This window comes from Giraffa tippelskirchi, chromosome 12, assembly GCF_054371585.1.
Source record: "Giraffa tippelskirchi isolate mGirTip1 chromosome 12, T2T-mGirTip1v1.2.pri, whole genome shotgun sequence".
Taxonomy (NCBI): domain Eukaryota; kingdom Metazoa; phylum Chordata; class Mammalia; order Artiodactyla; family Giraffidae; genus Giraffa; species Giraffa tippelskirchi.
Genome location: NC_137286.1, coordinates 44,550,467 through 44,563,078, shown reverse-complemented (window position 1 = coordinate 44,563,078; position 12,612 = coordinate 44,550,467). Strand labels below are relative to the sequence as shown.

The window sequence follows — 12,612 nt, the reverse complement described above, 5'->3', positions numbered from 1 at the left end:
GATTCCTGGGTCAGGAAGGTCCCTGGAGAAGGGATAGGCTACCATCTCCAGTATTCTTGGGCTTCCCTGGTAGCTCAGATGGTAAAGAATCTGCCTGCAATGCAGGAGACCTGGGTTTGATCCCTGGGTTGGACAATCACCTGGAGGAGGGCATGGCAACCCACTCCAATTTTCTTGCCTGAGGAATCCCCCGTGGACAGAGGACCCTGGTGGGCTACAGTCCATGGGGTTGCAAAGAGTTAGACACAACCTAGCGACTAAGCACAGCACAGCACAAGGGAACTCAGAAATCTTCAGAAAAGAGAAGAAACTTGTTGCTGCTGCTGCTAAGTCGCTTCAGTCGTGTCCGACTCTGTGCGACCCCATAGACGGCAGCCCACCAGGCTCCGCCTTCCTTGGGATTCTCCAAGGAAGAATACTGGAGTAGGATGCCATTTCCTTCTCCAATACATGAAAGTGAAAAATGAAAGTGAAGTCGCTCAGCCATGTCCGACTCTTCCGGACCCCATGGACTGCAGCCTACCAGGCTCCTCCATCCATGGGATTTTCCAGGCAAGAGTACTGGAGTGGGTTGCCATTGCCTTCTCCGAGAAGAAACTTGAGGGAAGTCTTTAGGGAAAAGGAGTCCTAAGGATGAGCAGTGAGAAGACAGAATGTCCAGCAGAGAAGAAACAAAGTGATTATAAAATAGCACAGTAGTCAGTATGGTGTCAGTGCTATAGGGTGGAGGAAACCAAGAGATAAGCCTGGAGTGACAGACCTAGCTCCCCTGCTGAAAGACAGGCCTCACTGATCACACAAGGGCCTGTTTACTTATTCATTTTCATTCTTTATTAGCTTTTGTGGAATATGTGTCATAGGCACATGTTATAAAATTCATAAAGTATGAGAAGTATTTAGAGAATATTAAACCTTCACCCTTTCTCTGCTGCCCCCACCCCATTCTTATTCCTGAAGTCAGTTGCTGTAACTGGTATGTTGAGCATCCTTCTAGATCTGTTTTCTGTGCATTTATAAGTATATGCGTCTGTATTTCCCACACACGGGTGATGTATGATATTTTCTGTCCCAATACCTTGCTTTTTTATTTGGATATTTATTTTACTTATTTGGGATGTGGATGTACCAGAATTCATTGAGTTAATCCCATATGGAGGTAAGTTAGATCATTTCTTGTTTTTGTAGTTGTTCAGTCGCTAAGTCATGTCTGATTCTTTTCGACCCCATGGACTGCAGCATGTCAGACTTCCTTGTCCTTCACCATCTCCCACGGAGCTTGCTGAAGCTCATGTCCATTGAATCAGTGATGCCATCCAACCATCTCATCCTCTCTCATCACCTTCTCCTCCTCCCTCAATCTTTCCCAGCATCATATCTGGTCTTTTGCTATTGTAAACTATACTGCAACAAATATCCCTGTATGTATGTCCATTTGAACATGGAAGTATTTCTATAAACTCCTAGGAATGGGATTTTGGGGTCAAAGAGTGTGAGTATTTTCAGTTTAAGTAGGTAAAGCCAGATCGCTCTCCATGGAGGCTGTGCTGATGCCTGTTTCCCCACACCCTGGCAGACAGAGAGTGTTCTTCAACTTCTTGCTCTATTAGGTTGGGCTTTTAGGCTTTAACCTATAAGTGATGATAAGTCACTGACAGGCTTTTAAGCAGGCAAGTGTCACAATCAGATTTATATTTTGGAAAGATCAGTTGGGCTGCAAATTTGCAGAGGCAAGACTAGAGTCAGAGACACCAATTAGGAGGCTTAGGCAAGACAAAATTGTTGGCAGCTTAGATTAGGCTCTTGGCTGTGGAGACAGAAGGGAATGGATATTGAGATAGTGAAGCAGTAGATTCTATAGGACTGATCAGTTTAGGGGAGAGGGGGAGTGAAGATAGCTTTAATCAGCAGTTCTGTTCATGGGACTCCCCTGGCGGTCCAGTGGTTAAGACACTGCTTCCGCTGCAGTGGGTGCAGGTTCGATCCCTAGTCCGGAAACTAAGATCTCACATGTCGCAAGGCAAGGACAAAATAAAAAGTGCTGTTCACATGAGCCATGTATGCAAAGTCAGCATTTTCTTTGTAAATTTAAAGCTGTCATGTCCATATTAATATTTCCTAATCCTAGAATATCAGAAGTAAAATGATACTAACATTCTTCAGTTGGGCTTAATATTTGATGACTGCTTATATTCTCCAAACTCTTTTGTGTGTGTGTGTGTGTGTGTGTGTGTGTGTGTGTGTATTCATACTGTTCATTCAACATCCCACGTGGAAGTTCAAGTGTTAGTCGATCACTTGAAAGTGTCCCATTCTTTGCGACCCCATGGACTGTAGCCTGCCAGGCTCCCCTGTCCATGGGATTTCCCAGGCAAGAATACTGGAGTGGGTTGCCATTCCCTTCTCCAGGGGATCTTTCCAACCCAAGAATCAAACCCAGGTCTCCTACATTGCAGACAGATTCTTTACTGTCTGAGCCACCAGGGACAGCATTCCATATGCAGTAAAGTAGCTTTAAATTGTAGACTTGAATATAGTTTATGTATAAAGTCTTTCATTATGTGTTCTTTGCTCTTTTTTTTTAATTGGAATATAACTGCTTTACAATGTTGTGTTAATTTCTGCAGTACAACATTGTGAATCAGCTATAGGTATACATATATCTCCTCCTTCTTGAGCCTGCCTCCCAACCTCCCCATCCCACCCCTCTAGGTCATCACAGAGCACCAAACTGAGCTCCCTGCGCTATATAGCAGGTTCCCTCTAGCTATGGTTTTGTGTGTGGTTCTTCTGATACTTAGAAATATTTATATGTAATAATGTACGATTTAAATTTTATATAATATCTCTATAATTTTATGTTTAATTAATGTCTTTTACTTTTTTATGAGTGGTGTTTTCCACTTTCTCCCTATCTTTTTTCCCTTTCATTTTCTGTCTCCTGTTAGCCCAAAGTTGTATTTCTAAGTGGCTATCTTTATATATATAAATACCCTATATTTCTATTACCTGGGTTTTCAGCTTTGAATCATGTCTCTGACTCCTAGCTTGTATAAGTGACACAATTAAGACACTCACGCCACTCATCTTCTTGCTCCTTCCCCTTCTATGCTAGTTGTATCATTTCTGCATTGTCAGGGCATAAGCACTGACATTCTGATCTGCCACTCTAAACTTTTTTGATTTTAGTCTTGATTAACCAGAGGGTTAACTGCATTTTCACTGTTCACCAGCAGTTGTTTTGCTGTGGTTTCCCAATCATTTTTTGGTTGACCAAAGTTTGTTCTCCAGTAATTTCATCCCGGGCCCTGGGAACACTTATCCTTAAGCCCTTGCATATTCAAAAACAATTTTCTTAGCAATTTTCAGGAGGTTTCTTCAGGAGTATGTTTTTTGTTGATGTTTTTTGAGATCTGCCTCCGGTAGGCTGTTCCACTTTTCTTTCCCTGTCTCCGTTGGACATCTCCCTTATATGTCTTCTGCTGGATTTCCACCCAGTCTTCCACAATCCTACAGTCTTACAGCCTCCTAGAGTTTCATCTGTCTTCTTTTGGCAGTCCTTACTTCCCTACACTTTTTTGAGACTATAGGTTTTATCAGCCTCCAGTTCCACTAACAATGGAATTTGCTTTATTTTTTCTTGTTTACTTAGTTGGTTTTGAGCATATCCAAGAGGGAAGAGGCAAATTACTGTTTAGGCCACTGTGTTTAGATAGAATGTCCTTTAATTATATTTAAATGTGTGACATTATAGTATAAAAGTGAAGAACTTGTGATTTGAAGTTAGACACACCTGGTTTCTAAACTGTACTGTTTACTATCTGATAATGGACAAACCACATTTCTTCTTTGACCATCAGTGTTCTTATCTCTAAAATAGAGATAATTCTTGTAACTATTTCATATTGCTGTGAGGAGTGAGGTAATACCTATATAATAAATGGGGGCCTAGCATAATGTTTTGCAAATAGTGGGTGTTCAGAAGGGTAACATTGTGACATTTCATGGATCTCCTGGCATACTGTCATTCACAGTGACTTTAACCTTCTATGACTAGCATTATGTAATTACCGCTCACTCAGCGTTAATGGTGATGTTGCCCCCGATGCTGTCAAGGAGACCCTTCAGTACTCTCCCACTTCACCCATCATTCTATCCAGAGCAGTAGTGCCATAGGAGAGGGAAAGGTTGATTGCTCAGAAGCCCTGAGAGAGGACACTCCCCTCCGAATGGTGGGGGTGAGGGTAGGGGTAGTACATGAGCAGAGTCTGTCAGGAAAGGCAGGATTTCTTCAGGGAGAGGTGGGAAGGCCTAGAGCTAGACCTGGATTCTGGATATTACTTCGTCTAGAGTCTGTGTTCAGAGGTTTGGCGGGTGGGCATGGGACTTTGTCACCCCTAACAGGCCTGAGAAACCATGTGGCCGGATTCCCATCATGGCAGTTGTGGTTAAGGCCCAAGGAGACTGGGATGTCAGATTGGAAAGAGAGCCTAAGGCACCTGTAGTTAAGTTCTTGCTTTTGTCCGTGTGTTCCCAGGTCCAGGAGTCCCAGGCAACCATGGCTCCTGCATCAGCCAGCAACAGCTCCAATCCAGTCTCTGCTGGTCACAACACCTCTAGAAGTCAGGGCATCATTGAGCCTATGGATGCAGAAACCCAGGAGGACAGGAGAATGTCTGCTGACCAGAAAACAGGAGGCAAAAAGAATACCGAGGTGGACAGGAAGATGCAAGTGGATGGGAGGACGCAGGGAGACCAAACAGAAGCCTCCCAGTGGACACAGGCAGATAGGATGACACAAGTGGATGTTGTGATGCAAGCAAGTGAGAGGTCAGAGTTGGACAGGAATTCCCGGGAGGATGTGATGGCACAAGGAAGGGTGGGAACGCAGGCAGAAGAGAGGACCCAGGAAGACGGATGGGTGCAGCAAGACAAGGGGACACAGTCAGAGGGGAGCACTCCCTCAACCACGAAAGGTCATTCAGAGAAGGCGTCCATGATCAGTCTCAGACCACACTCCAGAGCCCCCAAACGCCCACCTTCGGAGGATCCTAGGTCTCCTCAGGTTATTGAAGGCTTTGGACAGAGCCAGGAAGAGTTCTCTGTCCCAGACAAATTGGGTTGTATGCTCACATCTGACAAGACACCAGGACCAGCCTCTGGGAACCGGGAGGAGGCTGTGCCGGGTCCCCTGGCGGGGGGCCTTGCTCCCAGGGCACAACTGCCTCCTGAGGGCCATTCGAAGCAGGTGGGAGGAGAGCGCTGTGGAGGGACGGAGTGGTCCACTCCAGGGAGGGACAAACCAAGGGAGGGCCTGTTCCAGGGTCTGAGGGAGGAAGAGCTGAGAAGAGTGCCACCTGCAGCTCTGGGTGGCTGTCCTCCAGGGGGCTTAGGCCCCGAGGGGCGCCCCCTGCCCTCTCCTCCTGAGGCTGGCCTGACTCGTTATTCCCAGGAGGGGCTGTCCAGCACCCCAACTTCTCAGCCCAGGAGTGCAGCTGCCTTCCCGCCCTCTGAGGACGAGGCCTTACTGAGCTCTGCCCCCTCACTGCACCTGGGGCCGGGGACACCCAGCCAGAGTTACCCTCCAGAAACCATGGCAGCAAACAGTGAGGGGGCCTGCGCCAAAGTGCCAGATGCAGACAGGAGGACTTCAGGTCCCCGGACCTGTGACCCTGGCCTCATAGACTCCCTGAAGAACTACTTGCTTCTGCTGCTTAAGCTGTCCAGCTCAGAAACAAGTAGAGGGGGCCTGGAGTCCCAGGGGGAAGCTGCCACTGGGGGTCCGGCGCCCCTGCCCACCCTGGCCCCCACCGTAGAAGTGGCCGGACTGAGTCCCCGGACGTCACGGCGCATCCTGGAGCGCGTGGAGAACAACCACCTGGTACAGAGCGCACAGACCCTCCTGCTGAGCCCCTGCACCTCCCGCCGCCTCACTGGCCTCCTGGACCGTGAGGTGGAGGCTGGCCGGCAGGCCCTGGCTGCTGCCCGGCGCCCAGGCCCCAGCCCCCTCTCAGTCCCCGCCATTGTGGTTGGTGAGGAGGAGGGCCTTGGGCTGGCCTCAGGAGGATCCAGTGAGGGTGAGGGAGAGCTTCCCCTTGAGGGGCCTGGCTTCCTGGAGGACTCCGGGGAAAGCAGCATGGGTGGGCTGCTTAGGGAGGAGGGTGGTGGGCAGGCAGCCCCTGGGCAGGGCCTGCTGTCAGCAGAGAGCAGAGCCCAGGAGCCCTCCCCAGAGGAGGAGGTCCCGGGGGAGGCACTCCCTGCGGCGACACCCGAGGAGCTGGCTCTGGGGGCCCGGAGGAAGAGGTTTCTCCCCAAGGTAAAAGCCGCTGGAGATGGAGAGGCTGCCAAGCCCGAAGAAAGGGAGAGCCCCTCCGTCTCCCCCAGGGGGCCCAGGAAAGCCCTTGCACCTGGGTCCTCAGGGACTCCTGGGCGGGAGAGACGCTCCCCGACTCAAGGCAGAAAGGCAGGCATGCTGGAGGTGCCGCGAGCAGAGGAGGAGTCGGCAGCAGGAGACCCAGCCCCCAGCCCCAAAGCCGGCAGTTTAGATGCTGAGCTGGCCCTGGAGGAAGGCAATCAGGATGCTCCGGCCAAGTCCAGGAAGGCCAAAGACCTGCTGAAAGGTGAGTACTGGGTACGGCCTCCCAGGAGAGGACGCTGCTGGGTCACCTGCCTGCTGGAGACCTGGTGCACCTCTGTAAAGGTATTCCCATGTAATAATCCCACAGGGTGTAGAATCAGAAAGGCTTAGTTTTTGTCCTGGCTCTGTGGCTTGGAGCTGGTAATAGGACCAACTTCGTAACATTATGAGGTTAAATGGGATAGAGTAAATCAAGGGCTCGGCCCGGGGTCCGGCTTGGGGCCCGGCTTCAATAGCATCCTAGCTTGGCATCATCATCGTCATCGTCACCACCATCATCCCCTCTTTGCAGACTCAACCCATGAGTATAGAGTGGTGCAGACAGATCTCAAATGCAGAGCCCTAGGGTTAGGAGCCCAGACTGCAGACTGAACGTCCTCTCTTGACTGCTTTCTTTGCCCTCAGCTGTGAGGCTCTGCCTGGCCTGGAGTGGGGGTGCACAGCTGGGTTCTTTCTAGCAAAGCTGTGTGCTCTGAAGTCAGGGCAAAGGCCTCAGAGACACAGATGTGGCGGGGGCGGGTGAAGTGACAGGTGTATGTGGAGACTTGAATCCTGTTTTCTCCCAGCCTGTGCACCAAGGACACCCAGGGAAGTGGGGGTAGGGCCAGAGAGGGCACAGGACGGCGGGGAGGGGGCTCACTCTTCCCCACTGTGCCCTTGCTCCCAGCCCCACAGGTGATTCGGAAGATTCGAGTGGAGCAGTTTCCTGATGCCTCGGGCAGCCTGAAGCTCTGGTGCCAGTTCTTCAACATTCTCAGTGACTCGGTCCTGATGTGGGCCAAGGATCAGCGCCCAGTGGGCGAGGTGGGCAGGAGGTAAGCCAGCTGGGTGCCACCCCCACCTGACCTGGCTCCCTAAGACATGGCAGCAGTGATCAAGTGGGGGCATCGTCCCAACTTTGGATCCACCCTCTCGGTTAATCCTCAGAGTAACCCTGTAAGGGAGACTCTAGTACTCCCACCGTAAAGAGGATTACATTGAGGCTCAGAGATATTGTCATTTGCCCAGAGTCCCACAGCTAGTGAGGGTCAGGATCACAAACCTGGCCTGTGTGATGCAGGCCTGGCTCTGCCCAGAGCTCTTGGAGCCTGTGCCCACAGCAGCCTCTGAGAGTGGGGTCTGAGGACCCTCAGGACACAGTCTGGCCTGGGCTGTGCCATGGTGATGCCTCAGGGGGAGGGTCTCCTCTCTGCAGTGCCGGGGATGAGGGGCCCGCGGCCCTGGCCATCGTGCAGGCGTCCCCTGTGGACTGTGGTGTGTATCGATGCACCATCCACAACGAGCACGGTTCAGCCTCCACCGACTTCTGCCTCAGCCCTGAGGGTGAGTGTGACCCTGCCCCCTCCGCCTGGTCTCTGCTCCAAGGAGGATGGGGATAGTCATCCTTGCAGAGGTAGAGCTCTCGGTGGGCATGCCCACCTGAGGACAGCGGCTTCCTCTGCTTTTTCTCCACACAGTGCTGTCAGGATTCATCTCCAGAGAAGAAGGGCAAGGTACGGTGCCCCTCAGGGGGAGGAATGGGTGGGCTTGTGTCCCTAGGCCTGCTGTCTGCAGGGGTTCTTTAAAGACTTGGTGGTGGTGGTTTAGTTTGCTAAGTCAAGTCCAACTCTTGGGACCCCATGAGCTGTAGCCTGCCAGGCTCCTCTTGTCCATGGGATTCGTGAGACAAGAATACTGGAGTGGGTTGCTATTTGCTTCTCCAGGGAATCTTCCCGACCCAGAAATCGAACCTGGGTCTCCTGCATTGCAGGCAGATTCTTTACCAACTGAGCTACAAGAGAAGCTTGGAATCTGCTCCAAATGCCACATTCATCTCCACATACAGCTACCCTTTCCTCCTAGTTTAGAATGTTGGTTTGTGGAGGAGGTGGAGGAGGACAGCTGATGCAGAAGTTGAGAGGGGAGGAAGGGCTAGAGGGCCATCCCACGAGGGGTTCACCCAGCCTGCGCCCTCTCCCCTCGTCAGAGCCCTTGATTGAGAGCAGGACTGGCTCCCAGGGTACTTCTCCCTGCTGGCTCCCTCACTGGAGTTTCTCACAGGAGTCTGTGAATTCCTGCATGAGACCCACATGGGGGGCCTGCTAGAAATGCAGTTACCTGAGCCCTGCTGCAGACACTCTTAATCACAGTCTCTGGGGAAGGACCTAATATGATTGCATGTCAGTAGACACCCTGATGATTGTCATACACCCCGAAGTTTGACAAACAGTTTAAAGGCATAAATATTAGAGGAAGAGTTTGTGTTCCTCCTGCAAAAGACACAGTAAGGATTTAGGGCTGTGAAGGCAGCTGGTGATGGAAAGATTTCTAGAGCTTCGTTGTTCTACTAATTCATGAATTCCATCATTTGTTCACTCCTTTACTCATTCATTGAACTAGTACCTTTTGTTCAGTTATCAAATCAAAGTTAATATCAAATATAACCTCATGCCTAAAAACAAATAATACTTTATTCTCGTAAAATCAGATTTTCCTATCTTGTGTTGGTTTGTTTGAATTAGGAACCACTCAGTGCTTTTGGCTGGCATATCTTCTTTTTTTTTTCTTTTTAATATTTATTTATTTATTTGGCTGCACCAGGTCTTAGTTGTGGCTTGTGGGATCTAGCTCCCTGACCAGGGATTGAACCTGGGCCCCCTGCACTGGGAACATGGAGTCTTAGCCACTGGACTGCCAGGGAGGTCCCTGACATATCTTTTAAAGCTGTCAAGTGTATAATAGTTCCTCCTCCCTCACTTGTTTTTCCTCCTTAGCATTTATTTCTTGAAGTCACTTGATGTGTAGAATTTCTTCCATTTTGGATTTTGTTGATTGTATCACCATTTAACATGTTGCGTCATCAATGGGCTTCCTCTAAACTGGTGATTAGCTTGCGGTGCTCCAATTCAGGTGCAAATTTGGGGGAACATTTTACAGGTGAGCTGTGTGTTTCCTTTTGCCTCCAATCTGCAGGCACATGATATCTGTTTGTTTTAGTAACATTAAGAATGATCACTGAGTTTATTCAGATGTTTTCTGCCTGATCTATCCCCTTTAAAGTTAAAAATAAATAAATAAACAGGAATTCTCTGGCAATCCAGTAGTTAGGACTCGGTTCTTTCACTGCCAGGCCTGGGTTCAATCGCTGTTAGGGGAACTAAGATTCCCACATACTGCAAGGCAGAGTTTAAAAAAAAGTTAATTAAAAAAAAAAAAGTTAATTAAAACTGTATCTGATACAACCCCTGTCGTTATCGAGGAGTTTCAGCGTCACTGATTATTACCTCAATCCTTTATTTCCTTAAGGTTTGCAACATGGAGTATTTTAATTCTGTCATTTCTTCTTTATTCACTAGCTTAAATTTTTCAGTAAAAAGGAAATGGTTATTTGGTAATCCTTATACATATAGGTCCAACAAAAAAAATGAATGGAAATCACTTTCTTTTCCCTCTTGCTAAGCTTTCAGAATAATGAATTAGTGCTGTAACATCCTCCACAGGTCACCAATGAGGGTTTTTTGTTTTTTTCCAAGAGGAAGGGTTTTTTTTTTTTATAATTATAAAAGTATGGATTTTAACACATTTGAATGTTCAGTACTTTGCAGTTACTCTTTTTGTTGATAAGATTGTCTCTTTTTTATTTGTTTTTGGCCAATGGAAGCCCCTTCAGGTTGGCTCTTGTGTTCTTGTGGCAAGCAACCAGTTGTTTTTGATACTTCACTTACTTTCTGATCCATAGATGTTTCTGGTCAATCCAAGACACTTCCTGCCATTTCTTCAGGAAGTTCTGGTTCCTTTTAGTGGAAAATAGGCTTCCCTCATAGTTCAGTTGGTAAAGAATCCGCCTGCAATGCGGGAGACCTGGGTTCAATCCCTGGGTTGGGAAGATGCCTTGGAGAAGGGAAAGGCTACCCGCTCCAGTATTCTGGTCTGGAGAATTCCATGGACTATATAGTCCGTGAGGTCACAAAGAATCAGACATGACTGAGTGACTTTCACTTTCACTTTAGTGGAAAATGGTATTTAGTGATCACAGTTTGAGCACTAGGAGTACTCACTGCTATTGGATTGGTCTCTCAAACTTTTTTTTTCAGTCAAACATGTTGGTTGAGATGGAATCACTTATTCATTTGATCAAAACACCAAATTCTAAAACAAACTAATCCTGATAGTCTGTATTGATTGCTGCTTCCTCAGAAAACCCCTGCTTTCTGCAGACACAGGCTGAGCCCTTACTTTCTCACACACAAGCACTGTTGAATGACCGAGGGTTGCATAGCTACAGGGTCTGCCCTCAGGAGCTCACAGTCCAGTAGGGACCCCACAGTGTACCCCAAAAGAGCAGTAATGGACAGAGTGAGTGTACCAGTTCTAGGCTTTTTCTGCCCTGTGGACTCCGCATCAGTCGGGGGGAGCTTCTGTAATGTGTATTTGGTATTTGTTTGGCTGCTTCCTGCTGGGATCTTAGTTCCCTGACCAGGGATTGAACCCACGCCCCCTGCATTGGAACCGTAATCTTAACCCCTGAACAGCCAGGTATGTCCTGAGGGGGAATTTCTAGTTTTTTCACATTTTTCCTGTTCCCTCCAGTTGGAGAAGAGATTGAGATGACCCCCATGGTGTTTGCTAAGGGTCTGGCTGACTCTGGCTGCTGGGGGGACAAGCTCTTTGGGCGCCTGGTGAGCGAGGAACTTCGAGGGGGTGGACACGGTTGCAGCCTGAGAAAGGCCTCCCAGGCCAAGGTCATCTACGGGCTGGAACCCATCTTCGAGTCAGGCCGCACGTGCATCATCAAGGTGTCCAGCCTGCTTGTGTTCGGGCCCAGCAGCGAGACTTCTCTCCTGGGCAGAAACTATGACGTCACCATCCAGGTACTGTCCTACACCCCTCCCCCACTTCCACCCTCTCATCCCTCCCCTTCCGAGCCTGGTCCTGTTGGGAAGCCCCATATGGAGGCAGATGCCATCTCAGTCTCTGCTTTACCTTGAGGAGAGCCTGAGATGTAGTCCAGGCTACATCTTTGGGATCATAGTCTTCAAACTGTATTTTTCAGCAGAAACCTTTTTCACTTCCCTCAGCTGTATCTTGCACAGAGAAGCGTTATTTGTGAGGGGACAGGGGGTGGCTGTGGGTGGGGCAGGTGCCCCACTTTCTGCAGCGTGGCCCCTGGGGCACAGCCACCTATCACTAGGGCTCCAGCAAACACAGTTTGGAAACCACTTTGAAAACACATCCAAAGCCTTGTGTTTTACAAATGAGAAAAATGAGGTGCAGATGAGGGAGGGGGGTAGGGGTGAACCCCACCTTCCCCAGGGCTGGGATCCTCCCTGCAGCCTCTAGCAGACAGCTTGCCACTTAGAGCAAGGCGTGACAGAGAGCAGGGGTGCTTCTGTGCTGACCAGAGTTGGTTCTCTTCAAACCACAGGGATGCAAGATCCAGAACATGAGCCGGGAGTACTGCAAAATCTTTGCTGCTGAAGCCCGAGCTGCTCCTGGCTTTGGAGAGGTGCCTGAGTAAGTGCACAGGGAGGGGGCCGTGCAGTCTGACTTGAGCTTCTGCACAGAGCCATGATTCACAGCCTTCTGGGGACCCCCTGAGTAATGGTCATGTGCAAATGGGCCCCCAGCTAGCCCCATGCTCAGCTCAATGGTTCCACAGAATCTAGAAACAAAGACGTCAAAGCCCACTTTAGAAAAGCTTCTGCTCTGGTCTCCGGTCTCCTCCCACCCACCCGAATTCCCTACCCCTTCTTCCAGTTTTTGCTGATTGTGGAGTTTAGACATGGCAGGTTCTGGGCCTCTCTGAAGGTGACAGGGAGGCTAAAGCATCCAGGGTCTAGTGGGCGTGGACACAGTCTGGCTGAATCCTCTCAGAGGTATTCCTTTCTGTTTGTCACTTACGGGTCCCGGCCCCTCACTCAGGCACAGAGGCCTCCTGGGGCCAGAGCAGGGTTCAGCTCTCATCCCACTGACTTCAGAGGATGGACAGGACCCTGAAG

General features: G+C 49.4%; 1 protein-coding gene across 5 annotated transcripts in view; it reads left to right on the top strand.

The window, feature by feature from the left end:
- The window catches only part of ALPK3 (alpha kinase 3), a 58,661-nt gene that overhangs the window by 40,921 nt on the left and 5,128 nt on the right, over positions 1-12,612 (top strand). For 3 of the 5 annotated variants that reach the window (XM_081546923.1, XM_081546921.1, XM_081546918.1), the window contains 6 exons: positions 4,535-6,617; positions 7,302-7,449; positions 7,830-7,957; positions 8,092-8,127; positions 11,204-11,484; positions 12,039-12,127. In XM_081546923.1, coding sequence (XP_081403049.1) covers positions 4,535-6,617; positions 7,302-7,449; positions 7,830-7,957; positions 8,092-8,127; positions 11,204-11,484; positions 12,039-12,127 — 2,765 coding nt within the window. The remainder of the gene's footprint in view (positions 1-4,534; positions 6,618-7,301; positions 7,450-7,829; positions 7,958-8,091; positions 8,128-11,203; positions 11,485-12,038; positions 12,128-12,612) is intronic. The other 2 variants (XM_081546922.1, XM_081546919.1) reach the window with 1 other exon arrangement.